This window comes from Labeo rohita, chromosome 3, assembly GCF_022985175.1.
Source record: "Labeo rohita strain BAU-BD-2019 chromosome 3, IGBB_LRoh.1.0, whole genome shotgun sequence".
In the NCBI taxonomy this organism is placed as follows: domain Eukaryota; kingdom Metazoa; phylum Chordata; class Actinopteri; order Cypriniformes; family Cyprinidae; genus Labeo; species Labeo rohita.
In genome coordinates, this window is record NC_066871.1 from 13,614,206 (window position 1) to 13,641,297 (window position 27,092).

At 35.8% G+C, this 27,092-nt stretch overlaps 2 protein-coding genes across 2 annotated transcripts in view; one reads left to right on the forward strand and one right to left on the reverse strand.

Annotated features, from left to right (window-relative positions):
- Positions 1 to 899: 899 nt before the first annotated feature.
- On the forward strand, positions 900 to 15,411 carry tubg1 (tubulin, gamma 1). The gene is made up of 11 exons (XM_051106404.1): positions 900 to 1,187; positions 1,679 to 1,791; positions 3,637 to 3,804; positions 5,055 to 5,120; positions 6,313 to 6,392; positions 6,722 to 6,848; positions 10,853 to 10,939; positions 11,824 to 11,973; positions 12,323 to 12,475; positions 12,552 to 12,713; positions 14,137 to 15,411. Exons 1-11 carry the CDS (start codon positions 1,139 to 1,141, stop codon positions 14,332 to 14,334), a joined length of 1,353 nt encoding a protein of 450 aa, XP_050962361.1. The 5' UTR covers positions 900 to 1,138; the 3' UTR covers positions 14,335 to 15,411.
- A 4,016-nt stretch (positions 15,412 to 19,427) lies between these two features.
- Positions 19,428 to 27,092, reverse strand: part of plekhh3 (pleckstrin homology, MyTH4 and FERM domain containing H3) — a 47,528-nt gene continuing 39,863 nt past the window's right edge. Inside the window, exons 11-13 of the mRNA XM_051105681.1 lie at positions 25,827 to 26,258; positions 25,388 to 25,579; positions 19,428 to 22,903 (exon numbers count right to left, since the gene is read on the reverse strand). Of these exons, the coding sequence (XP_050961638.1) occupies positions 22,766 to 22,903; positions 25,388 to 25,579; positions 25,827 to 26,258 (762 nt within the window). The 3' untranslated portion in view covers positions 19,428 to 22,765. The remainder of the gene's footprint in view (positions 22,904 to 25,387; positions 25,580 to 25,826; positions 26,259 to 27,092) is intronic.

A 27,092-nucleotide genomic window follows, 5' to 3' on the forward strand; every position in this document is an offset into this window, starting at 1 on the left:
AACATTATAAATGTCTTTATTATCACCTTTGATCAATTTTAAGCATTCTTACTAAACAAAAGTATCACTTTCTTTAAATTTTATTCCCCAAAAATAAATAAATAAATAAATAAATTATACCCACTCCAAACTTTTGAATGGTATAGTGTGTAATGTTACAAAAGCTTTTTATTTCAGATAAATGCTGATCTTTGGATCTTTCTATTCACCAAAGAATCCTGAACAAAAATGTACTCAGCTGTTTTAAATATTGATAATAACAATAATAAAAATGTTTCTTGAACAGCAAATCAGCATATCGGAATGATTTCAGAAGGATCATGTGACACTGAAGACTGCAATAATGCTAAAAATGTAGTTTTGATCACAGAAATAAATTACATTTTAAAATATATTAAAAAAGAACATCTTAAATAGTAAAAATGTTTCAAAAATGGACTGTTTTTGCTGTATACTTTGGATCAAATAAATGCAGGCTTGGTGAGCAGAAGAGACCTTTTTTTAAAAAAAAAAAACATTACAAATCTTACTGTTCAAAAACTTTTGACTGGTGGTGTATTCAAACAGAATAAATAAGTCTAATACATATTTTCTAAATGTAATAATACAAATAATTAATATAAATAAATGTTTCTTATGATAATAAAAAGTAACTGCAATTATCACACTGCCATAATATATTAAACTAAGGCAATTAATAAAATATTTCTACTTGTTAAATATATCTTGAAATGTGACAAATAACCTGTAATTTAAACCTGACCAGAAATGCCTCAGTATTGCCAGTTTCCTCTGTTTGCGCAACCGACGCGCAGCTTTGATGTTGTTTAATGTAAACGCATACGTCCTACGTCATACATTACGTCAGTGGTGGTTTCAAGTGTGTTCTTTCTGCTTGTTTGCGTATTTACTTTTCGCTTATTTCGATAAAGAGTTCTTTCGGTACATTTTAACAAATATCGATCGGCTCACGTTTGCTGGCCTTCACATCGTGAAAGTATAGAGTTGCCGGAGTCTGCGCATGCGCAGTGGGTGTCCGTTAGGCCGTTGCTGTTGGAGCGGGAATACGCATAGTGATTGACTGACAGCGGCACATCTCTCACCTTTACTGGTCGTACAGCTGAAATAACAGGACAGCATGCCTCGAGAAATTATCACCCTGCAGCTGGGACAGTGCGGGAATCAGAGTGAGCCATTTGTTTTATTACGTTTTGTTTGATAATGTCTACATAAACAGTTAGCTAGCTAGCTACAGTAGCTATCACACTGAATAGACACAATACATACAGTCAGTGTGGCTTTGGTTGTTTGTATAAGTCAGCAAGAAACTAAAAACGTATTCACTAGTTTATATTTATTGACTACTCCTAATTTTTGTTTGTTTACTAATTAGTAATGATAAATATTTAGTGTTGTCAGTTGGAGATAACTGTAATGAATCAAATTGTAGTGTAATCAATCTGGCCATTTAGTGTGTTTTTGTTTGCACATAATTCTAACCGTTGCTTGGTATTATTATTTTTTGCTGTGAGAAATATGGGGTTCATATGCAGTGTGAGTCTCATGTGAGCTGAAATAGACTGTGTCAGGCAAATGATTACAAGTATTCTTAAGAATCCAGCATTAATTAAGTGATTTGTGTGGGTTTTTTTTTTTGGTTTTTTTTCTCTCTGTTCAGTTGGTTTTGAGTTTTGGAAGCAGCTGTGTGCTGAGCATGGCATCAGCCCAGAGGGCATTGTAGAGGAGTTTGCTACAGAGGGTACAGACCGGAAAGATGTCTTCTTCTATCAGGTACACAAATATAGACTAATAAGGCTTTAGAGCTAATCAGTCACCAACCAGAATCACAACAAATCAAGATTGCTGCTTTAATGTTTTATTCAGCGATCTAAACCTCTGAGTCTGTATATATGATTTTTAAAAAATAAGTCTCTTATGCTCATCAAGGCCGCATTCATTTGATAAAAATACAGAAAAAACAGTAATATTGTGAAATATTATTATAATTTAAAATAACTGTGTTCTATTACAATATACCTCATAATATTTTTTTTTCCTGTGATCAAAGCTGAATTTTCACCATCATTACTCCAGTCTTCAGTGTCACATGATCCTTCAGAAATCACTCTAATATGCTGATTTATTATCAATGTTGAAAACATTGTTTGCTGCTTAATATTTTTTTGGAACCTGTGATACTTTTTCAGGATACTTTGATGTGACAGTAGGTGATAATAAAGATTTATATTGTTAAGTAAAAGATTGCTATTTTGATTAAATGCTATTCTTTTTAACTTTTTATTAATCAAAGAATTCTAAAAAAAAAAAAAAGTATCACAGGTTCCAAAAAATATAAAACAGCACAGCTGTTTCCAACACCGATGATAACAGAGTATCAAATCACCATATTAGAATGATTTCTGAAGGATCATGTGACACTTAAGAATGGAGTAATGGTTGATAAAAATGCAGCTTTGCATTAAAGGAACAAATTATATTTTAAAAAGTATTAAAATATTATTACAAAACAAGTGATGTCAAGAAAAATAAATACTATAACAAATATCAAAACAAATACTATTAAAACAATGTCCTCAGTATTAAATAAAATAATAAGATATAATGTGTATATATAATATGAAAAACTTAAAATGGAACGTGTCAATGATATTCTCCGTTGTTAGTTCACATAGTTGACCACCAGGTGGAGCCAGGTTCCAATGTTTGCATCTGTTGTAAGTCTATTATCTCTCTGCAATCATTATGTGGAGGCCTTTTCATAATCTGATGGAAAAATTAATTTGAAATAAATGGCACAGCTGCTAGTTCCATTTTTTTGGACCGAAAGCCTGTTCCAATTAGAGACCAAAATTAGTTATTTCACAGAAACTGCAGTAAGATCCTAATGTTTTTCAAAGGGACTGCTTATATTTCTTCTGATACGAGGCATTTAGTGTTAAAGCTGTCTTTTAATATGAATAGATTGTGTGGTACTGTATTATAAAAAAATCCTCTGTATTATGGGTAGTTGTTTGGTAAGTAAATTAGTAATTGTCTAATATTGTTTTTTTTTTCTTGTTTTTTTGTTTTTTTAAGGTGATACCAATATTTTAGAGAGCAATGTGGCCGGCAAGAAGCATATATATTATTAAGACCATTTAATTTAAAAATCATAAATAACATGTTGTAATAAATGTATTTATAGTAGTCAACATTTGAAGTCGAACATCCTTTCATCAAAGTTGTCCTATAACCAAAACAATAACGATTTTTGTCTTAAGACAACTTTGCAAATGTTGAGTACTATATTTTACACAATATTTATTATTGGTTCTTGATTCTGGAATCCTATTTTATATATATATATTGCTTGTATATCAGTCGAACAGTAAGCAGCAGTAGTCAGTTTTCTATTGGCATCATACATTCTAAGATATATTCTCGAATTCTCATGGATACTTTCATTTTGCAGTCTCAAGCTGCACAAGTAATCATAAGCATCTCAAGCAGACATGAGCTGATTCTCATTTCTGAAACTGAGCACCCTTTGGTCCTGTCCTTGTAAGGAATATTGAGAAGCACTTATGGAAATGTGATTTTCATTGATCTTTCTCTCCTCTGTGTTGCCCCCTTCAGGCAGATGATGAGCACTACATCCCTCGTGCTGTGCTGTTGGACCTGGAGCCCCGAGTCATTCATACCATCCTGAACTCCCCCTACGCCAACCTGTACAACCCGGAGAACATCTACCTGTCTGAGCATGGCGGTGGAGCCGGTAACAACTGGGCCAGTGGCTTCTCTCAGGTACTTTGAGTGATGTTAGACTTCAGAAAATTGACTTTTATTTTAGGTTAAATTTGTTATACATTAGGTGATATATAACTGGTAACAATTTCTTTCACTTAGTTTTTCACTATGTTTAATCACTTTTTTTGCAGTTCATATAGTGTGACGTTTTAAATTTGAAACAGATATTAATACTGATTATTACAGATGTTGAATGCAGTCTTTTAGGGCCTGAATTTTGGTGTGGAATTGTGGAAACTAGGCATAATTTTTCATATTTACAATACAATACATATTTACATATTTTATACTCGCTATGACTGGGATTATGTACTGTTGCAAAATTTTAATATAGTTCCTGTAACAGAAGACAATACAATGAACAACACAAAATTTAATCTGACTGCACTTTAAACTTCCAGTTTCATTTTTAGTTCAAATAAATTCAATTAAAAGTTCAAAATCTATTGTCTTTTCACTGTGTGTAAGCAGTTGTACAATGGAAATGACCCCATTTTGACATTTTGTAAAAGTTGTACACTTTATAACAATATAAATATGATTCAGCGCATTGCATCAATTGTAGGTACACAAATATATTGAATGATTAAACATGTAGGTAAGATACAGTTTCTATGAAAAGTTTGCTAAACCAAAGAATTTGTGGGACCTGAAGGATTCTTCTGAAGAACAGCGGGCAGTTTAACTGTTCAGGACAAACAAGGGACTCATAAACAACTATCACTAAACAAAAAAACACAGCTGTGGATCATTCAAGTAACAACACAGTATTAAGAATCAAGCTATTGTGAACTATATGTAAACTTCTTTTATGTGAAAAATCTTATTCAGGAATCAGGTCAGTACTACTAAAAAAATAAGATGCATTTTGTATGATCTGTCTTATTTTGGTAAAATAATTAACATTTTCCAGATTTTGCAAGGTGTATGTAAACTTCTGACTTCAACTGTAACTGTAATTAAAAAAAAAAAAAAATGTCAGAAATATAACCCCACCTGAAATAAAAAAAAAAAAACCCACAAGAGTCACCTCCATTTTCACACCTCTAAACCACCCCTCCATTTTCCAAAATGAAATTCAGGCCCTTTCTCAATTATGATGTGGTCATAAGAAAGGCATAGACAATAGTTAGATACAAGAATTTTTGTTTAAAAAAACAAAACAAAACAAAAAAAAACAGGTTCATGTTTGACAACTTTAATTTGTTTTGTAATTAAAATGTGGTCAACATATTTGTTTCAGGGAGAAAAAAATCCATGAGGACATCTTTGACATCATTGACAGAGAGGCAGATGGCAGTGACAGTCTGGAGGTATTGCTCTCAATGATTGTACACTTCTTTGTGTGAAGGAAGTGGTTTAGCATACAATTTCAAATTTAGTTGAAAAAGTAGCTTAAAGTAAATGTTGGGAGAAATTGAGTATTATGAATGGGTTGGTTTTGTCATTCATTAAAACCGTTTTCTCTGACTTGTGGAGAATAATTGAGTTTTTAAACAGATTCAATTTTTAAACAAAGTAAAACACTTTCTGATGATCTCCAGATGGTAAAGTGACGTACCATTTGACGTACTTCCATTTTTTCCCATTGCTTTTTTTCCCACCTGTACCAGTTTCTACAATGTTCTGTCTGTTCTTTTTTAGGTTGGTGACATACATAAATCTATGTATACATATAGCTACTACATTTATTAATATATATATATATATATATATATATATATTTGTATGTGTGTGTGTGTGTGTGTGTGTGTGTGTGTGTATATATTTGATTGTCCACAGGTGGTTATACAGAAGTGCTATTTTATGCCGTTTTTGCACTCTTAATTTACAAGACACAGATGTTCCTCCTATTAAAATAACAGACTCGGCCCTCCCTGCGTAATCTGTGTCGTTAATTTTTTACCCACAATTTCTGGTGTGTGCGTGCACATGTATAACTTGTATGTAACTGGAGGTTAGGGAGTGGTTTGGAGGATGATGTTACCAATCAGTTAGTTGCATGCACATGTGTGCATGTAGCATATCATGCTAACTGCCAAAAGGTAAGTGACGGTCACAGAAATTAGCCAAGGCTTGGGTCAAAAAATTATTTTTGACCCATACTTATTTTTGGCTGAATTATACCTTTAAAATGTATTCCAGCAGTTCAGTATTCAGTTGAACTATTCGATTTACATTAACTTCAAAATTTTGGGAAAATTAAGATTTTTAAGTTTTTGAAATAAGTCTCTTATGCTCACCAAGGCTGCATTTATTTGATCAAAAATACAATAAAAACTAAAACTGTGAAATATTAGTACAATTCAAATTTACATTTTTGAAATGTAATTTATTCCTGTGATGCAAAGCTGAATTTTCAGCATCATCGCTCCAGTTGTCAGAGTCACACGATCCTTCAGATATCATTGTAATATGTATTATTCTTTCTGGTTAGCACCTAAAGCACCTTAGTACTCATACATGCATTTAGTATGTTAAACATTGTCTTTTTGTCTTTTTTAGGGGTTTGTGCTTTGCCACTCTATTGCTGGGGGAACAGGATCTGGTCTCGGGTCTTACCTGCTGGAGCGACTGAACGACAGGTGTGAAAAAACACAGTTGACTGATATAGGACTTAAAACAATTTTGAATCCCCTTGCTCTGACTGATTTCTGCAGTCCACACTCCCTCTCCTGAAGCATAGATCCACACCCTCTGCATTGTTCGTCTAGACTTGCAGTCATGAAGCGTTTGGGTGGCAGTCAGTGTAATTAGAGGGAGATGCAGGCAGCAGCCATCACCGGGTGTAATTATCTCTCTTTAGGGGTGTGTTTAATACCACTGCGTGTGCAACCTCAAGGGCACCAGCGGCGTTCAGCTGGGCGCGTGTTCTTGTGCCTTAAACGTTTAGCCGGTCTTCTGTCTTTTTTAGGTATCCTAAAAAACTGGTCCAGACCTACTCTGTCTTCCCTAACCAAGATGAGATGAGCGATGTTGTCGTGCAGCCATATAATTCTCTTCTGACACTTAAGAGACTGACCCAGAATGCAGACTGTGTGGTGAGTGAATGAACACATGCACATACACACACACTGTCTGTTAACCTTTTCAGCTGGCCTAGAATTCGTCAGGTGGTGTAACACACTCCAGGGCTGTGGATCTTAAATGAATGTGTTTCTATTTGAAACAGTGCCCCTCTCATATACAGCCTACTACTCTAACTGCACATTTCCCCAGTTACACAATCCACCTTCCCAAACAGACCTTCTTTCTTCCTCTCCTGCTTTCATTCCCCAAACAGCAGCGGATGGAGGGAAGAGGGTCAGTCCTATGTGATTATCCACTTCGCTCTTTCCATTTCCTCCTTATTAACAATAGCTCGGTCCCTGGGTTCATTTCATAAACCATGCGGAGTGCTGTCATATCATGTACATCTGGCCTGGAAATTTATAGATATGTCAACACTTGCTATTTTACTTTCATGCTGATAGTCATCAGCACATGATTGAGCAGATACTTATTCAACAAACACATCCTATTGACTCTCTGAGGAGCCAGTAATTGTGTTTGTATATCCTTATTTGAGTTTTAAAGGGATTTATGGGTTTTATCACCATAGCAAAAGACTAAAGCATTACAACATTATTCATATCTCCAGCAAATCTCCATGTATGAGGCCTGTGGTTCAGAATAGATTGGGCTTTAGTGGAGCAAATGTCATTAGTAAAGGGTAAGATCTGTTTTATGCATATTGTGTTTCTTGCAGCTGTCTGCTAGCTTCATTATCGTCTCTGGCTGATATAATAATGTCAGTTCAGAGAGTCGGCACAAAAGATGAGGAGGTTAATAGAGGTAGATGACTTTCTGTCTTTCTTTAATGAGAATGCAGAGCTAGACTTAACTCCAAGTCTGAGGCATTATTTTCAACTTATTTGAAAAGAAAGAAATGTCTGTTATAATTTATTCACCACCGTGTTGCCACTCATAAGAAATACTCATAATTAGGGATGGGCATTTCTGATCATTCTTCATTTCGATTAATCCACAGGTTTGAGAAACGAGTACTCGATTAATTGGGGGTGGAGCTTAAGCAAGAGGCGGGGCGTGTGTGCGTCAAAGCGACAATTAAAAAATATTAAATTTAAAAAAATATTTTAATTAAAGCCCTATTAAAAACGTTGTTGATAAAACTATGACAGGATTCAGAAAACAATTAAATTAACACTGTTGGGTTATTAAAAATCACCATCACTATTGGTTAACACAGTAAACATTTAAAGAAGTGTGAGGCATGTAGGTTTTCTACATGTTGCATTGTAAATAAAATTAATCATAAAGCCTAGAGACACGGTATGTAAATGTTATATTACAAATTGTGTTTATCTACACAAAATGCTTGTGAGCTTGAACTACATGCCAACCAGAAAGTAGTGGATGCGCTTCTCCCGTTACAGGGCGCTTTAAAACAACGGCAACTGAAGCCCCGCAGGAAAAAAAGAAAACACAAAGTTATTTTACAGTATTATCCCCATCAATATGTGTCTTATTATTTCTATAAATATTTTGGATCCGTTTTTAAAACGATAATCTACCTTTTTCTATGTTTTAGACAAAAAAAAAAAAAAAACACATGATACTCTGCTTTTCAGTTATTTTATTCAGCTGACATTTTTAACAAAACCATATTTTACTTCAGCAGCATCACAACAGCTGTGGATCAAAAAAGTTTTTTTTTTTTTTTTGTAAAAGGTTCGCAAAAATAAAGTTTCACCAAGACTTCACCAGACGACTGTTAAGTAGCCCATAGCCTAACGAAAATTAGAAGCTAGCATAATTTGGCTGCGTAAACTTAAAATAAAAATAGCCTGAATATTTTTACCACAGCTATAAAACTTAACGATTAGGTAAAATAACATTTCTTTCAAAATGATCAGTCGGTGAAGGTAAATAAAATAAAGCCGGCCTAATTTAACTATGCTGCTTAAACTTAAAACAAAAGCAGCCTGAATATTTTACCATGCATGGCTAATAAAACATAAGGCTGTTCCTGCAACTTCTGTGCCTGCTGAGCGCATTTTTTCCACCGCCGGTCTAATTGTAAATAAACTTCGCACGTGGCTTTCATCGGAGCACGTAGACCGACTGATCTTTTTGAATAAAAATATTCTCATAGTTATAGCCACCCGCGCTGGCTTCGACAGACTGTCTTTTAGTGCACAAGCGCATTTTTCGTACAGAGCATCAATCCTTGCAGTGACTGTTTTGCGCGATGGGACAGTATAGTGGGGCTCAACGTAACTCATTAAACGTTTGAAACCTTCACCTTCAACAAAACTAATAGGCAGCAAGTCTTTTGCTGTCATTTCTGCTATTAGCTGCGTCATCTTCTCTGCCCTGCCTGTGTCGCATTTCTGTCTGATGGTGAATTCTCTTATGCTCGTCTGACTGCTGGTTGTGGCACCGGCATCATCTCCCTTTTTGTGTTTATGTGCAAGATGGTAACGCATCGAACTCGTTGTGGAGTTGTAGACGAGTGTGACGCTGCACATCTTACACTTGACTGTTTTTTCGTCAAGTTTTTCAAAGTGTTGCCAGACATCGCTGCGCGCTTTAGCAGCCATACTCGATCTGCGCTCGGGTCTTGTCTCTTGACCGCAACTTCCCACAGCCATAACCAATCAAATATCAGACTACCGCCCAAATACCAGCATAACCAATCAGAAAGAATGAAAGTAATTTAATTTTAGAAAATGTATTTTTAGAGCCAATCGATCATCGTTTTCATGCTCGATCGTCGCTGATGCGTTCGAGTAATCGATTAATCGAATACTCGTGCACATCCCTACTCATAATATTATAAGAAATAATATTTGAAGTAAATTGGCCAAGACACACATCATGTAAATTGGAATTTCATTGGTACACAACAAAGTTTGCAAAAACCCACAAAAAAATTCTAAAGTAAATAATCATTAGTACAGTCAAATAGGGGTGTGCAGTATATCTTGTCTAAAATAATATTGTAACTGTTGTTTGAACATTATGCGATTTTGACATTATCGAGTATATCGCAAAAAACAAACAAAAACACACCTAGAGGGTGCACGCATACACTATGAGATGTAGGTTTGACTATTATGCAAGCACATTTAAAGTTCACGCTTTACTCCTTAATTTAGTCTATTAAAATACATTAAGAATTCCCCCAAAATTGCCCCATATGACTTATACATGTCTTTTATATTTCTATCATGTGATATAGTTAATATCACACAAAGAGTACTTTTTTTCTCCAAATATCAGTACAATTGCAAATGTGATATTGATTTTATAAAACAGTCCAATAAACAAGAAGGTAATATTAATTGAGTTACATTTTAGACACAAGTTACTGTTTTTGCTCTGTTTCGTCAACGAAAATGGTTCCAAACAAAACCACAACAGAACTGCTTTTGCATCTCTGAGCAACACAACAGTGTTTCATTACAGAATCAATTTGAACAAATCGGTTGAATCAGTGACTCAATACAGTGCACCGCCACCTACTGGCAATTTTAGGTTTATATTTAAAGTATATTTTCCCCTTTTTTATGCCAAAATCATTTCGAATATCAGTATTGAATGTTTTTTTTTTAAACATTGAAACATTTGCATGTTAAATGCATTCATGTCCTGCTTTAAACAGTCTGTGTAAATCCATCTAAATGCCACTTCAGATGAAGATTCTGTCCCACGTCTGCATTGCAAACACAGTTTTTTTTATTTTATGAATTTATTGTTTAATTTGAACAATTTGACACAAAAGATGATGCATACATTTAATTAGGTTAGAAAAACATTGGGCTTATAAAGGTAAATATGACCATAAAAGGTAAAAGTCAATTTAAACTTATTGGAAAAGTGCATTTCTGTTACTCCTGTGTTGCATACTGTTGCTGTCTGAATTCAAATTTAAGTAGAATTGTCAATTCTGTTAGAAATGGATTTGTCGCTTGGATTGAGTACATGTCTTAGGACTTTAGAAGACCTCTTTCATTTCTTTCTCACTCCATGTCTCTTTCAGGTGGTGCTGGACAATACAGCTTTGAACAGAATTGCTACAGACCGGCTGCACATTCAGAACCCATCGTTCTCTCAGATTAACCAACTGGTGAGTTCTAAAAGTCTGTCATTTACAAATTAACATGTGAAAATACAGGGCCCTGAGCTGAGGCATCCAAACCCAAAGAGTGTCCTTTTTATTATAAAGCCCATCCCTGCAGCAGATAGAGGGACTGGCCTGGTGTGGTTCATGCAGGGACAGTAGAGTCACTCCTTATTAATCACAGTTGGGCGCTGCCAGCTCTCCTGCGATAAGATGTGCATTTACATACTTTAGACAATCAGAAAACAAACCTAACTTTACAGCCCGCCGTTGTTTGGCAATGAGACAACTGTGAAAATGATGTCAGTATATAAATATGCAACTGTCAAGAAAATGTATAAATTTTAAATAGCACAGTCCGTCAGTTTCGGGAGGATGAAACATGGGGAGTTGCCTGATCCGAAAGTTGTAATCAGCAGCCTGACATGCTGTTGTGTCACATTCTAATGAGGTGGTAATAAATAACCAGTGACATCCCGTGCAGCGCTCATCTATGCTTTCCTCTTATACGCCCATTCTTACAGCACCCTGCTCTGAGGTGAATAGTTCACTTTGTCGACTCATCCATCACTGTCTTTATCACCTCTAATAGCCTCAGTCATATGAAACGGTGAACTTTAACAATATAGTGTGTAAATTGCTGAAAAGGGTGACCGGAGTGCTAATAGAAAACCTGTTTCACCAGTCTAGGCTATTGTGTTCTTAAACACCAGCTGCTTTTACATATACAACACATTTCAAGTGTACTATTAGCACACCCAAATAATTAAGTCAATACAATATAAAATTAAAATGAAGGTCACTAGTCTGTGTTTTTTTTTTTTTTTTTTTTTTTTTTTTTTTTTTTGTCCACTTGGTTGTCAAAAGACAAGTTTGCTTTTCTTTAACAGGTGTCTACTATAATGTCAGCCAGCACAACGACCCTCCGTTACCCTGGATATATGAACAATGATCTGATTGGTCTGATAGCGTCACTCATTCCCACTCCCCGCCTCCACTTCCTCATGACTGGATACACACCGCTGACCACCGATCAGGCCGTAAGTTGGTCAAACATGGAAATTTGCATTACGATCCTTTGCAGAAATGCAAATGAGCTCTGTAGCTCTGTTCTGAAAGTCTACAGTCTGCAACTGCTATCTGTCTGATCTATATCTAAATCTGTATGTCTGGTCTGTCTCTGTCTGTCTTTCTGTATCTATCTGTCTGTTTGTCTGTCTGTTGTTTTATCTACTGTCAGTCTTTCTGTCTATCTATCTATATGTCTGATCTACTGTGTCTGTCTATGTCTGTATTTTTCATTAGTAAAGACATTACATTTTTACATTGAATTTCTCTATTTTGTGTCAACTATTTTAATATTTTTCTTAAAAACTAATATCTTTTCAGGTGGCAAGTGTGAGAAAGACTACGGTTCTTGATGTGATGAGGAGACTCCTGCAGCCCAAGAACGTCATGGTGTCCACAGGCCGAGACCGCCAGACCAATCATTGCTACATCGCCATTCTCAACATCATCCAGGGAGAGGTGGACCCCACACAGGTGTGAGCAGGTTACACAAACACAGCACAATTTAAGTTATATGTGCATGTCCTCATGTTTATATGTGGCTTTGCAGGTTCATAAGAGTCTGCAGAGAATCAGGGAGAGGAAATTAGCTAATTTCATCCCGTGGGGTCCAGCTAGTATTCAGGTGGCACTGTCCCGCCGATCTCCTTACCTGCCCTCAGCTCATCGTGTCAGTGGACTTATGATGGCCAATCACACTAGCATCTCTTCAGTAAGAACTGACTCTAATTTCTCCATGTTTGTACTGCTTAAAAGTTTGAACTATCCACCTTATTTTTCCCGTAAGAGCGAGCACAGCCATTTGTAAATTTTATAGGTCTCGCTTTCAGTTTCATCTGCTTCCAGCTGTTTTTAACTATACAAAACAGCTCATTTTGCTGCTTGAAATTGCAAACTGGTGTGTCGTGCTATATTATTTTAATGTATTATCTTAATTATGAACACAATAGTTTGTAGTGCAAACAGTTTTACCCTTTACTGCACTTCATTATTCTTCTCATTATTTCCCTACGACAGCTTATGAACTGGAAGTCTAACACATTACCAGAAAACAGCTTACTTCCGCATTGAAAAATAAGGTGGATACTATATTGGTGATTAGGACAATCATTAGAGATTAATTTAATCTGTATCAATTGGTACTGGATATACAAAGTTTGGGGTTGGTAAGATTTGGTTTTTTTTTACATTTTTAAAGTCTTGTCAAGATGCTCGTCAAGACTGCACTTATTAAATTAAAAATACAGTCAAATCAGAAAAATACAGTAAAATCTGTAATATTGTAAAATATTGTAACATTTAAAATTACTTTCTATTTTTAAATATTTTAAATAATTTATTCCTCTTGCAGCAAGACTGAATTTTCAGCATCCATTAGTCTTCAGTGTCACATGATCTTTCAGAAATCATTCTAATTTGCTACTTTTTTTTTAGGATTCTCTGATAAAAAGAAAGTTTATGTTTTTACTGTCACTTGATACTGTCATATGTTTTTTTTTTTTGTTTTTTTGTTTTTTATTACTGTCCTCAGTCACTACCGTTTGTTATAAATAATTGGTCATAATTTTTCATGGTCAATTCTCCTATTTTTACGTTTAGATTTTTGTCATCATCCAACTCTCAATATAAGAACACTGTTAAATGTAAACTTTAGCTAAATACATTAATCTCAAAATTAATATCCATTTTTTATACTTTACATTTCAATGTTGTGATGCCTAAATTTAATAGCAAAGTGACTGATTTTAATTTTTTTATTTTTAGTTTTGACAAAAATAGTACAGAATTTTAATATTGGCCATTTATTGGTTATCAGCCATGGAAAGAAAGTTATTACTGTAAATGATCATAATCATTATAGTAATTAAGTTAACTAGTTATTTCCTCAGAACACCAAACAATACTGAATAGAGTTTCCATGATGAAAAACAGGAAGTGTCAAGCAATTTTTAAAATTGTGATAAAATCACAGTGTGTTTAAAAAAAAAAAAAAAAGTGTGTAAAATCCATATCTAGTAATTGCAGATGACTGGAAAAGTCATGGAAATTCATTGGTCTGAGATGTGGGGACGTCTTTTATGTAGAAAGGCTAGATTTGACTCTTTAATCTCTGTTTTTCTCTCCCTCACTCCTAGCTGTTTGAGCGCACCTGTCGTCAGTATGATAAGCTGAGGAAGAGGGAGGCCTTCCTCGAGCAGTTCAGGAAGGAGGACATTTTCAAGGACAACTTCGACGAGCTAGATAACTCTCGCGAAGTGGTTCAGCAGCTCGTTGACGAATACAGCGCCGCCACACGTCCCGACTACATCTCCTGGGGCACACAAGAGCAGTGAAAGCCCCTCCACTCACTCCTTAATGCTCTTAGAGCTGAAAAAGGCAAGCTCTAAACTCATCCTGTAAAATACACAGTGACTCCAGTAGCGAATAACAGAATTTCAGTAGTGAATGCTCCTCCAGAGACTCCATAAATCTTTCACTTGCTAGAGAACAGTGTGGTGAGAACCACTTGTGTATGTACTGTATATATATGTCGTTCGTCATGTGTACGGGCCTATAGAACAGTTCTTCATAACCTGGTGCCTCTATCCTGAGCTGTAACTTTCACTTTAACTCTCTCTCTCTCTCTCTCTCTTCCCGATTTCTTTGATCAGAGAATTTATGGCTCTGTCTTAATCTATTTTTGTACTGCACTCTGCACTCTTCAGCACAAAATCTACATCAATCTACGTCAAGGTGGCCTGCACACAAACTTCCCTGACCACACACACGTTGGACGTCTACACCGATAAGACTGGGTGGTCTCAGATGAATGTAACCGTAGGAGGGAGTGTGAAAGATTAAGCCTCTTAGAAGAGATCAGACTAGAAGCAGCTTATGAATACACCATCTCACTCCCTCACGTTCACGCATGCATGCTTTTAGACAAAAGGCGCTTGCTTTCAGGGGATAGACTATGATTGTGCGATTGAATCAATTTTCCTCTCCGGATTACTCTCGAAGATTATCTTAAGAGTTTTGAGAGACGATCAGTAAAAGTCAAGTGTTACGCTGTACCTCAAATCCATCCAATCGTTGAACCCTCGTCGGGGTCTTTTTCTAGTCAATCAAATCAGTGTTGTTACCTCAAAGAAAGTCTGGCAGAATTAATCATACAGCACAATCCCAACGCATCACGTTTCCTCGTTTGAATAATTTATTCTTCTGCTCTAGTCTCTCCCTCTTTCTTTTTTTTGTTTTTGTACTGGGGTGTGTTTAAAAAATCTGTGCCAGATTTCTGTCTCAGTGCTTTCTTTTCCCTGGTTGCCACATGTTCTTATTATTAATGTTATACTGTGTATATAGTTTGCTGTCAAACTTGATGCATTTACTTGAAGTTCATGAGATTGAATAAATGTTTTTCTACAAGATCATTTCCATACTCTGCAAGTACTGATTACCATCTGCACTCGTAGTCACTCACATGAGCAATTTGGCCTTAAAACACATGGAAAATCTCAGGAATGAACATTTTTACCTTTGATAACCTCTCTGGCCTTCGTCTCTTCATATTCCAGTAGTGATTTTAGACTCTTGAAAGAATCATTCTTTTGAGCCGGTTCACAAATCAACCTGAAGAGAACTTTAATTCTGACTGTTTTTGTTTCTCCTGTGTTTTTAACATAAACTTGTGTATATTTGAATTTTTAAGCGCAATAAGGCATGAAAGAGAACTTAGTTTAATAATCACATGACATGACTATCACACGTGTGTGTGTGTGTGTGCTCAGAAAAGCCTATATCAGAAGTTTTTAGATATTTTAGAGCAATAGACATGATAACTAAACCAACATTTTTAGCAGAGTTTCTGAGGTAGGAGCTGTAAAGGCACAGCTTAATTCTGGAAAAGGAGACGGGGAGCAGCAGCTCATTTGCATTTGAAGAGACATCCACTCAAAATAGGCATTTTCAAATTTATATAATTAAAGGAGAAGTCCACTTCCAGAACAGCAATTCACAAATAATTTCTTCACCCCCTTTTCATCCAAGATGTTCATGTCTTTATGTCTTCAGTCATGAAGAAATTATGTTTTTTGAGGAAAACATTTCAGGATTATTCTCCATATAATGGACTTCATTGGTGCCCCGATTTTGCCCACTCTAAACGATCCCAGCTGAGAAAGAAGGGTCTTATCTAACGAAACGATCTGTCATTTTTTTTTTTTTTTTTTTTGGAAAATAAAAATTTGTATACTTTTTAAGCACGAAAGGTCGAAAGGTCACGCCAAACGTAGGCGGAACTACAGACCCATTGTTTACAAAGCGAACACGTAAACACTAAGAAAGTGCAAGTAAGTCAAACGCTGTTTACAAACAAAAAGGTACAACGTGCTTGGTGCTTAAAAAGTATACAAATTTTTATTTTTCGAAAAACAATGACCGATCGTTTCACTAGATAAGACCCTTCTTCCTCGGCTGGGATCGTTTAGAGTCCTTTAAGCTGCATTTAAACTACATTTTGGAAGTTCAAAATCGGGGCACCAATGAAGTCTATTATATGGAGAAAAATCCTGAAATGTTTTCCTCAAAAACCATAATTTCTTTATGACTGAAGACAGAAAGACATCTTGGATAACAAGGGGGTGAGTAAATTATTTTTAAGTTGTTGTTCTGGAAGTGGACTTTCCATCTGTGGGATATTTTGAGCTGAACCTCCACAGACACATTCTGGGGACACATGAGACTTGTATTACATCTTGTACAAAGGGGCATAATAGGTCATATAACATGACAATGAGTTGTTAGAAAAGAAATGCATAGTGGCATCATTGCTTGAACCGATGTATTTTATTTTATTTTTTTAAACCAGAGTTCACTGAACTGTCTGAAAGAACCGGTTTGCCGAAATGGTTTGGACTTTGCATCTCTATTTTCTAGTATGTGCAAAAGATACTGATAAGCTAAATTAAGAACTGTACATCAGGTGTGTCCAATCCTACACCTGGAGGGCTTTGTTCCGCTCCAACCTGTCTTAACACACTTGTCTGTAAGTTTCTAGTAATCCTGAAGACCTTGATTAGCTAGTTCAGGTGTGTTTAATTAAGACAGAGGCCCTCCAGGAACGGGATAGGACACCCCTGACATACATGGTAGCAGTTACACTTTATTTCTTCCAAAGGTTGCAGACATTTCATGTCTCTTCGGTGCAATTTTTTTTATTAGGGACACGCTGGTCCCAAAGTGTCATTTCATTGCATTATAAATAATATATCAAATCAAGTGAACTTTTCTCAGAACTGCATGTTACTTTTCTTGTAACTGCCATGTTTGTTTTAACCAGTAGGTTTCAGTGGGGTTTTAAATCTTTTCTACTCAACATTATAGGATCTTCGTGCTTGATTTAATTTCATGCATTTATTACTATTAATAAAGCTTATTAAAGCCTATAGCCATGCAGATTTTGACTATTCATAACTGTTAGTAGGCAATACAAGGTATGTATAACACTTTTAAATACTATTACATGTTTATTGTTACTTATGTAGACTAACATATTAAGGCATAATTTTCTAATTAAAATGCTTATAGGCCTTACATCTAATGAAGTTACTGCAATATTTTCTGTAAATCTGCTTTAAAATAATAATCATATCGTATGAAAAGTATGGAAGCCTGTTTCCCTCACTGAATAAAAAATAAAGAAATGTAATTGTGACTTTTTAGCTCACAATTCTGACTTTTTTCTCACATTTGCAAGTGTACATCTCACAATTGTGACTTTTTTTCTAGCTTGCAATTCTGACTTATTTCTCAGAATTGTGAGACATAAACTTGCAATTCTGTGAAATGGTCAGAACCACGAGATATAAACTCGAAATTGTGAGATAAAAAGTTAGAATTGTGAGATAAAAACATTATTACATTTATATCTCGCGATTCTGACTTTATAACACGCGAGAGATCTGAGATGTAAGCTTGCAATTCTCAGAACTTTTTTTTCCCTCAAAACTGGACTTTATAACTTGTAATTTCGAGTTTACATAGCAATTCTAAAAAAGGCTGGATTGAGGTCAGAATTGCAAGATTGCAAGAGAAAAAACTCAGAATTGCTAGTGTATATCTTGCAATTCTGACTTTATAACATGGAATTGTGTTGTCAAAATTGAGATTTAATTTTGCAATTCTAAGAACATATCAGTCTTTTTTCCCCCTCAAAATGGGACTTTAAGTCACAATTACGTGTTTACATCAAAATTTTGAGAAAAAAGGTCAGTATTATGACATATAAACTTCCATTTGTGAGGAAAAAAAGGTCAGAATTGCTTTTTTTTTCGTTTTCTTGTAGTTGTGAATTTATATCGTAATTCTGAGAAAAAGTCAGAATTGTGAGTTTATATCTCGACATTCTGACTTCATAACATAATTGTGAGTTATTGTAAAAACTGAGATGTAATTTTGCAATTCTGAAAATATGTCTTTTTTCCCCCTCAAAATTGAACTTTAACTCACAATTACCTGTTTATATCAAAATTTTGATTAAAAAAAAAAAAGTCAGAATTGTGACACAAACTTGCATTTGTGAGGAAAAAAGGTCAGAATTGCTAGTTTCTGTCTTCCAATTCTTTTTCTTGCAATTGTGAATTTATATCGTAATTCTGAGAAAAAGTCAGAATTGGCAGTTTATATCTCACAATTCTGACTTCATAACATGTATTGTGAAAATTGTGAGACGTAAATTTGCAATTCTGAGAACATATCAGTCTTTCCCCCCCTCAAAATTGGACTATAACTGACAATTATGTTTATATCAAAATTTTGAGAAAAAAAGTCAGAATTGTGACATAAACTTGCATTTGTGAGGAAAAAAGGTCAGAATTGCTTTTTTATCTTCCAATTCGTTTTCTTGCAGTTGTGAATTTATATCGTAATTCTGAGAAAAAGTCGGAATTCTGAGTTTATATCTCGAAATTCTGACTTAACACGTAATTGTGTTATTGTAAAAATTGTGAGATGTAAATTTGCAATTCTGAGAACATATCAGTCTTTTCCCCCCTCAAAATTGGACTTTAACTAGCAATTATGAGTTTATATCAAAATTCTGAGAAATATTGTGAAATATAAACTTGCATTTGTGAGGAAAAATATATTTTTTTGAAATAAAAAATTGCTAGTTTTTGTCTTCCCATTCTTTCTCGGTTATGAATTTATATTTTGCGAAAAAGTCAGAATTGTGAGTTATTGTCAAAATTGTGAGATGTAAATTCACAATTCTGAGAAAATTGGACTTTAACTCACTATTACAAGTCAGAATCACAATTCTAAAAAAAAAGTCAGAATTGCTAGTTTTTAATCACACAATTCTGGTAAATAAAGTATTATTTCATAAATATGTGATGTACTAATATAGTATTTTTTATTTTCCACAGAGACAGTATAACTGACACTCAAGTGATGTTGTAATGGTGCTGCTTTTTATTACATACAGTATTCATCATTTTGCATTATTGCACATTTAAGTTAGCTGTACAAACAATAGTGCAATTGACTATTACACGTGTAACATAATAAAGGTACCATGCAGCATACAAACCGTCTAAAGCATCAGAGGTTGTCGTTCGAGTTTTGTTACATGTATGACAGTGGGCGGAGCTGCCTGCAGCTAAAGAGTGACACACAAAGAACACAAAAGCATGTGACAACCGCTACTGCCGTCACAGGGGCTGTAGGAGGAACACAATTCGGGCAAAAAAACCAAAACAAAATAAACAACATTGAAGACGTGATTGCCCTCCACCTTTGAATTTCAAGTAGCTGGTAACCTTTTTTCAGATTTGTATTCAGGCAGACTAACCCTGCCCTAGAGCAAAGATAGTGCACAACCAAAATTTGAATACTATGAATACGGAAAAAAATGAGCCTGATTATGGAGTATGAGTGAATTAAAGATTGTACACACTGTTTAACAGGCACTAGTGGCTCCTCTTTAGGCAACCTAAAGCCCTATACTGAAAATAGGCTCATAGTCAGGATAACTGGGCAGGTTTTATTGCTTCAGTAATAGTTTGGCAGTCATTTGATGGGGGGAAAAATAAAAAAGCGAGGGGAGAAAAGCCCCCAATCCCTATATATTTGGTCCATGTGACTTCAAAAGGGGCGAATGACTCCTACTTGATCTACAAAACCGATTATTAATACGTAGACCTCTCGCGACGGGGGAAAATAAATGACATATAACCAAAAACATAATTATGACATCATACTTTAACTATGACATCATCTGCTCTTTTGCAATTAATTCAACGCAAGCACTAAAATACAAATACAGGTCTTTATGAAAGATATATAAAACAAAGTAAAAAGGACAATAAAAAGTCTTTTCCACACAATGTATACAACGGACAGCCATAAATAAAACTAGTAGAAAGTAACACACATTAAAGAAAGACAATATGAACTCTCAGCAGATTAAAAAAAGCCAGCATAAGGCTTCATAACAAAAGCACAACTGACAGAGGCTACAGGTTACAGGATAGTTCACCCAAAAATCATAATTCTGTTATCATTTATACACTTTCATGCTGATCTTATTGTGTGGAACACACAAGATATTTTGAGTCTTGGGGTTTCTGCTTTTTTTTTGTTTCCATACAATGAATGTCAGTGGGGTCCAAATTAATGCTGTTTTGAACCAAATTTACATTCATAATATGGAAAAATCAAAATTACATAGATATATATATTCTTTTGTGTTCCGCAAGATGAAAAGGACAGGTTTGAAACAACACGAGGGTGAGTGAATGATAACTGAATTTTGATTTTTGGGTGAACTATTCTTTTAAATGGAAATGTACTATCTTTAGAATACGGGATGACAATGTTGCATATCAATAGTGTTGATTATTTGTCTATCTTCAGTGTTTGAAAAAGTGTTCGAGAGGTCTGGGAAGCTTGGTTTGAACCAAAATTGTCTTTTTTTTTGTCAAAATGTCATTTACCTTCACAGGTACCAGGCTGCAAATTGGTGTCTGGGTTAGTTGGTTTTAGCCAGATCTGAAGATCTGAGGCTGTTGTGGCTACAGGACGCACAGTGCAGAGTTACTGTAAGCTAACAGCACGGTCAAGCAGCACCAGGTTGGGCTCAAAGCATTTCACAAATACACTCACATCATACAGACGAGCTAAAGATCCTTTGGTTTCTACAGCTTAAAATGTTCAAATCTGTCTCTCACGCACACACGCACCACCGTCGGTTCAGTAATGGACAGTACTGAAGGTCGACGTGAAAGTGACTTGCACCTGCGTTCATTTGAAGGTTGTGTCCGGTTTAATGAGTTTAATGGCAATCCAGGCCGGAGTCTTGAAAGGAACGTTTAAAGCTGAGTGATTGTGTGTGAGTGCAATGGCAGCGTGCAAAAAAAATAAGATTAAAAAAAAAAAAAAAAAAAAAAAAGGTATTTTTGTCATGTTTTCTCATTTAAAAAAGAAAATAAACATCCTTTAAACAAAGCACACTTACACAAGAAGCAAAATAAGAAGGAACTTAATTTGATATTAATTCCTTAAAAGGTTAGTCTTAAAATTAGTCTTGATACTTGATGAATTTAAAAGAAAATTAAATGTGTTTTAATTTTTCAAAGCAAGTGAAAATAAATGCATGTTGTTTTAAGGATGTTTAATATGGAAGCCCATTTTCGCTACTGAATAAACAATAAAAAAAAAGGTAATTGCGAATTTTTTCTTGCAATTTGCGTGTTTACACAATTCTGATTTGTGAGATAAAATCAAAATTGCAAGTTATAAAGTCAGAATTTCGAGATACAAACTTACAATTCTGACTTTTCTCAGAATTGTGAGATATAAACGTAGCAATTCAGAGTTCTAAAGTCCAATTCTGAGGAGAATAAAAGATATTTTCTTCAGAATTTCAAGTTTATATCCTGTAACCACAAGAAAAAAGTCAGTTCTGAGAAAAGAAAAAGCCAGAATCGAAAGTTTATATCGCGCAATTGCGAGAAAAGTCAATTACGAGAAAAATAAAGTTCAAATTTTTTTTCAATCTCACAATTCTGTTTTATTTTCTTGCAATTGCAAGTTTATTTCATGAAATTATGAGAAAAAAGTCAGAATTGCGAGAAAAACATCAATTCTGAGAAAAAAAGTTTTTTTTTTTTTTAAATCTCTCAATTCTAAGTTTTATTATCTCACAATTGCAATTTATTTCACGCAAGTCTAAGATAAAAGTCAGAATTACGAGAAAAAAAAATGCAATTCTGAGGGAAAAAGTCTTTACAGAGTTTATATTGCACAGTCGGGAGAAAAAATTGCAATTTTATATCTCACAATTCTGAGGAAAAAAAGTCTTAAAAAGTTTATTAAGTGGTGGAAACGGGCTTCCATGGTTTAAATATTCACTAAAAAAACAAGGCAAAAATACTGCTTAAGAAAATGATTTTTTGCACCGTTCATCTCTTAAGTCAGGTTATTACGCTGTCTGTGATATTTGGCGGGTTCCCAGATGGCAGGGGCCCGGTTCAGGGCCCCGTGTCCTTTCTGGATTTGGCTGGCGGTGTAGCAAGTGAGTTCCTGAACCTGCTCCCCTGTTTGTGGCTCCCTGGACACCTTCCACTTGTCCTCCATTTCCACAGCATCTGCTCCTTTCAGTCTCATCTGAGTTCGTCCTCCTTGCACAAGCTCCTCACAGGGAAGCAATCAGTCAGGACTGCATATGCACGTGTACATCAGTCAGAGTCAGTGTGTGCGTGTGGGTGCGCGCGAGTCCTTCTCTCTTCACACCGGGTGAGAGGGGAGCTCAAGTAGGGAGGGGTGGAGCTTAGGGTTTGTCTCCATGGAGATGCAGTCATCCTTGCCTAGCTGGCGACGGGTGGCACTGAAGTAAGCATTCATCAGCTGCATGATCTCAGTCAGCTGAGAGAGAGAGGGAGAGATGACTTGAGTAAATTTCCACTGTGTCACATATTGTCAGTGCTAAGCATTTTACACTAGTACAATGACTTGGTTATAGTCTAAAAGGCTTTGTACACCAAACTTAGAATGGTTGTAGATTTATTAATGTTCTTGAAAGAAGTCTCTTGTGCTCACCAAGGCTACATATATTTGGTCTAAAATGCAGTAAATGGAATATTGCGAAATATGTAATTTATTCCTGAGATACAAAGCTGAATTTTCAGCATCATTACTCCAGTCTTCAGTGTCACATGATCTTTCAGCAGTCATTCTAATATGCTGGTTTGCTGTTCAAGAAACACATGCCAAGTGTGAAATGGTTTGGCATAAACTTAAGAGATTCATCAGGTTAAAGTGCACAGGAGTGACGGCACAGGATGGGCGTGAGCCTGCAGCTAATATCAAGAGAAGACAGACTGGTTGTCTCAGTGTTTCCACATGTGAGCACACTGAAAGACACAGCTGGTTTGACCTGTATTGTTCAACTACTGGAAAGAGGTTTGTATACTAACACACTGACGTCAACGCATTTCTAGTTTAGAATCATCCAAGGTTACATGTTTCATGTTAACACATTTAGGAATTTACAGAACATACATATGCATTTTGTACTTTGGTGTAAAACACTGTGCCTTGGCTAGAGGTATATGCTTTTCCCCTATTATATCTGGAGTATTTTGGCCCAATATTATGCATGCATAATGCTAACATGAAGGCCAATCTTCATCTCAGCATTCTTGTTAAGAGAGAAATATGAGTGGTAGACCTACCATCTGTGTATATCAAAGTCTGTGTAAAGCAATATTAAATATGTGTTCTGAGTTTGTCACACCACAGAAAAATGTGCCAAATTTGAATGACAAAAAACAGCATGTAAATAAAATAAGTTTAAAATCTTAAAAAGCTCTCAAATGCTGGGGGTGTGTCCGCTGTCTGTGCTGAAACCACGCCCACTTGTGGAAAAGCTGCCACCTCTCTCAACTGTCAAATACGCTACAACCCGAATGAATGACCGAGCTGTTTTGTAAATTATAGCAAACAGGTAATATGCATTTATGTGACAAAGGCATACAGTGTTATGCAAACGTTCGGGAACCCCTTGCAGAATCTGTGAAAATGTGAATAACTGTAACAAAATAAGAGAGATCATACAAAATGCATGTTATTTTTTATTTAGTACTGTCCTAAAGTAAGATATTTTACATAAAAGATGTTTACATATAGTCCACAAGACTGAAATTATTAAAATAACCCCCTTCAAAAGTTTTGGAACCCTGTGGTTCTTAATACTGTGTGTGGTTACTTGGATGATCTTTGTTCTAACTAAACTGAGCACTGCTCTTCAGAAAAATCCTCCAGGTCCTGCAGATTCTTCAGTTTTCCAGCATCTTTTTCATATGTGAACCCTTTCCAGCACTGACTGTTTGATTTTGAGATCAGTCTTTTCACACTGAGGAAAATTGAGAGACGCAAACACAACTATTAAAGGTTCAAACATTCACTAAAGCTTCAGAAGGAAACACGATGCATTAAGAGCCAGGGGGTGAAAACTTTTTGAATTTGAAGATCAAGGTAAATTGTACTTAAGTTGTCTTCCGGGAAACATGCAAGTATCTTCTGTTGCTTCCGAAGGGCAGTACTAAATGGGAAAAAATTATATTTTAACAAAATCTAAAAAAATTTGACATCTTTATCCTGTTCAAAAGTTTTCAACCCCCTGGCTCTTCATGCATCGTCTTTCCTTCTGGAGCATCAGTGGATGTTTGAACCTTTTTAAAACTTGTCCTCAGTGTGAAAAGATGGATCTCAAAATCATACATTTAAACTTTCGCATGCCACTGTAGGTAGCTAGCAAACTGTAAGCTGTAGTAACTAACTGTAGTGACAGTAACTTGTGATTGAGCGGGAAAACCGTCGGTGCTAATGTGCTATAGTTTTTATAGTGTTCAGGGAGTTCCCATGCTCAGGTGCTCCAGTGCGTCATCGAGACATGATTTCACCACAAAAATGGTGAAAAACTGTTAAACAGTCTAACTCCACAATTCAGTACTACATAGTTCACAGCCTTTGTAACGTGTTCCAGTAATACATTTATTATGTGTTTAGTAACAATTGCCTTTACACAGACTTTACACATTTTATTCTTTAAATGTGAATGTTTTTTCCCTTATGCAAAGGTTGTTGTTGGTGGTTCTGTGGCTGCCAGCATATTAGTATTATTTATTATACTACTATAGCATTTTAAAAAAAGTTTAATTAGCTCTTATTTTTACTTTTTGAGTTTTAGTAATTTTTATTATTTTATTAATTTCTAAAAATATTTTATACATTTTTATTATTTTAAAAAATATACATATTTATTATTTTAGTTTTAGTCACTTTAGTACCTTAGTTGTGATACTAGTTAGGGACATCGATAATATAACGACTATGATGCCTGCTTACCTTGGAGGTCTCGAAGAGCAGATCTCTGTCTCCTGCAGTGATCCTGAATGTGTTGCTATCAGAGACGCCGTAGGAACAGATCTGACCAATCGGCAGAGACTCCAACGCTTCAGCCTCACCCTGACGATACAGAGACACACAGGAAGCCGCCACGCCCAGCCACAACTTCTGAGAGAAGCTTCCTGTCGAGCTCTATGAGAAACAGGAGGATGTTAGGATTTAAAACCTTTAAGAATTTTCAGTGTTTTTAAAAGGTTTCACCAATTTGGTTAAAAAAAAAAGTTAATTATTTAACTTTGCAGAATTTTCTGCAAGATTACTCTACTCTTCAGTGTCACATGATCCTTCAGAAATCATTCTAATACGCTGATTTGCCTTTCAAGAAACAAGTCTTCTTATTATCATTGATGAAAATAATGAAATTGTGGAAACAACTCACGATGTAAAAGTCCACTTCATAGAGCGTACAGCCAAACCCCGACCACTGGCGGGCGATGGTGAGATAGGCGGCCATGCTATCTCTGCGACTGTATCCCGCCAGGGCTTTCCAGCGCTCCAAAATGGCGGACATTACCACGGCTCCCTCCTCCCTAAGTCTGGCTCGCAGTCTTTGGTCCTGTTCCTGTCGCCGCTTGTGTCCCCACAGTGTCCCAGCCAGCAGACCCCCAGGGAAGGAAGGGCAGCCAGGGGGGTCGACAGGGGCTAGTAGGGCCCGGGCCTCCACCACTCCAGCTGGAAAGAGCTGCTCCAAGGGCGGATAAGGTGAGAGGGCGCTGAAATCTCCCAGCAGACACTGCAGTCTCAACGCTGCCAGGGAAAGGAGGTCATCCTCACAGGCTGGCAGCTGCCCCCGCACCACCATCTCATGACACTGAGACAGAGAGAGGGAGGAGGAAGCAAGGGAAAGTTTACCGAGTTCACTAATGTGCTGTGTTTGTATATTTGCTTTTCACTGGACTGATAAAGACATTACACATCTATCTACACAAGTGTGAAACTTGTTCACATTAAACACAAACAAAGAGGAAGAACTGGAAAATCCCTCTTTTATTTTTCTACGCCCTGACTGTTTAATGCGTATATATAATGTCTTAAATGGACGTTTGCAGACAGATCCAAACTGGGTTGGCAGCAGTCATGTTACTCTAACCCTGCGTTTATTATTCAGCAGGATCTAATGACTTGTAATATAAATGTTCAGAGGAAGATATCATTGAAGCCCGTTTCCACCACCGAATAAAAAAAAAAAAATACAAAAAATCCACAACTCTGACTATATCTAGCGATTCAGACTTTATTTCTCGCAATTGCGAGTTTATATCCCGCAACTCTGACTTCATAATTTCTCGCAATTGTGAGTTTTATATGCTGCAATTGACTTTATATTTTGTAATTCTGACTTTATTTCTTGCAATTTAGAGTTTATATAATGCAACTGACATCTCGCAATCCTATTTTCCGATTTTCCATCTCTCTGACTTTATTTCTAGCAATTGTCAGTTTATATCCTCCAATTCTGACTTTATTTCTTGCAATTTTGAGTTTATATCCTGCAGTTGACTTTCTATCTCACAATTCTGACTATATATATTATAATTCTGACTTTATAATTCACAATTACGAGTTTCTCTCGCAATTCTGACTTTATTTCTCGAAATTTTGAGTTTATATCCTGCAACTGACTTTGTATTTCGCAATTCTGACT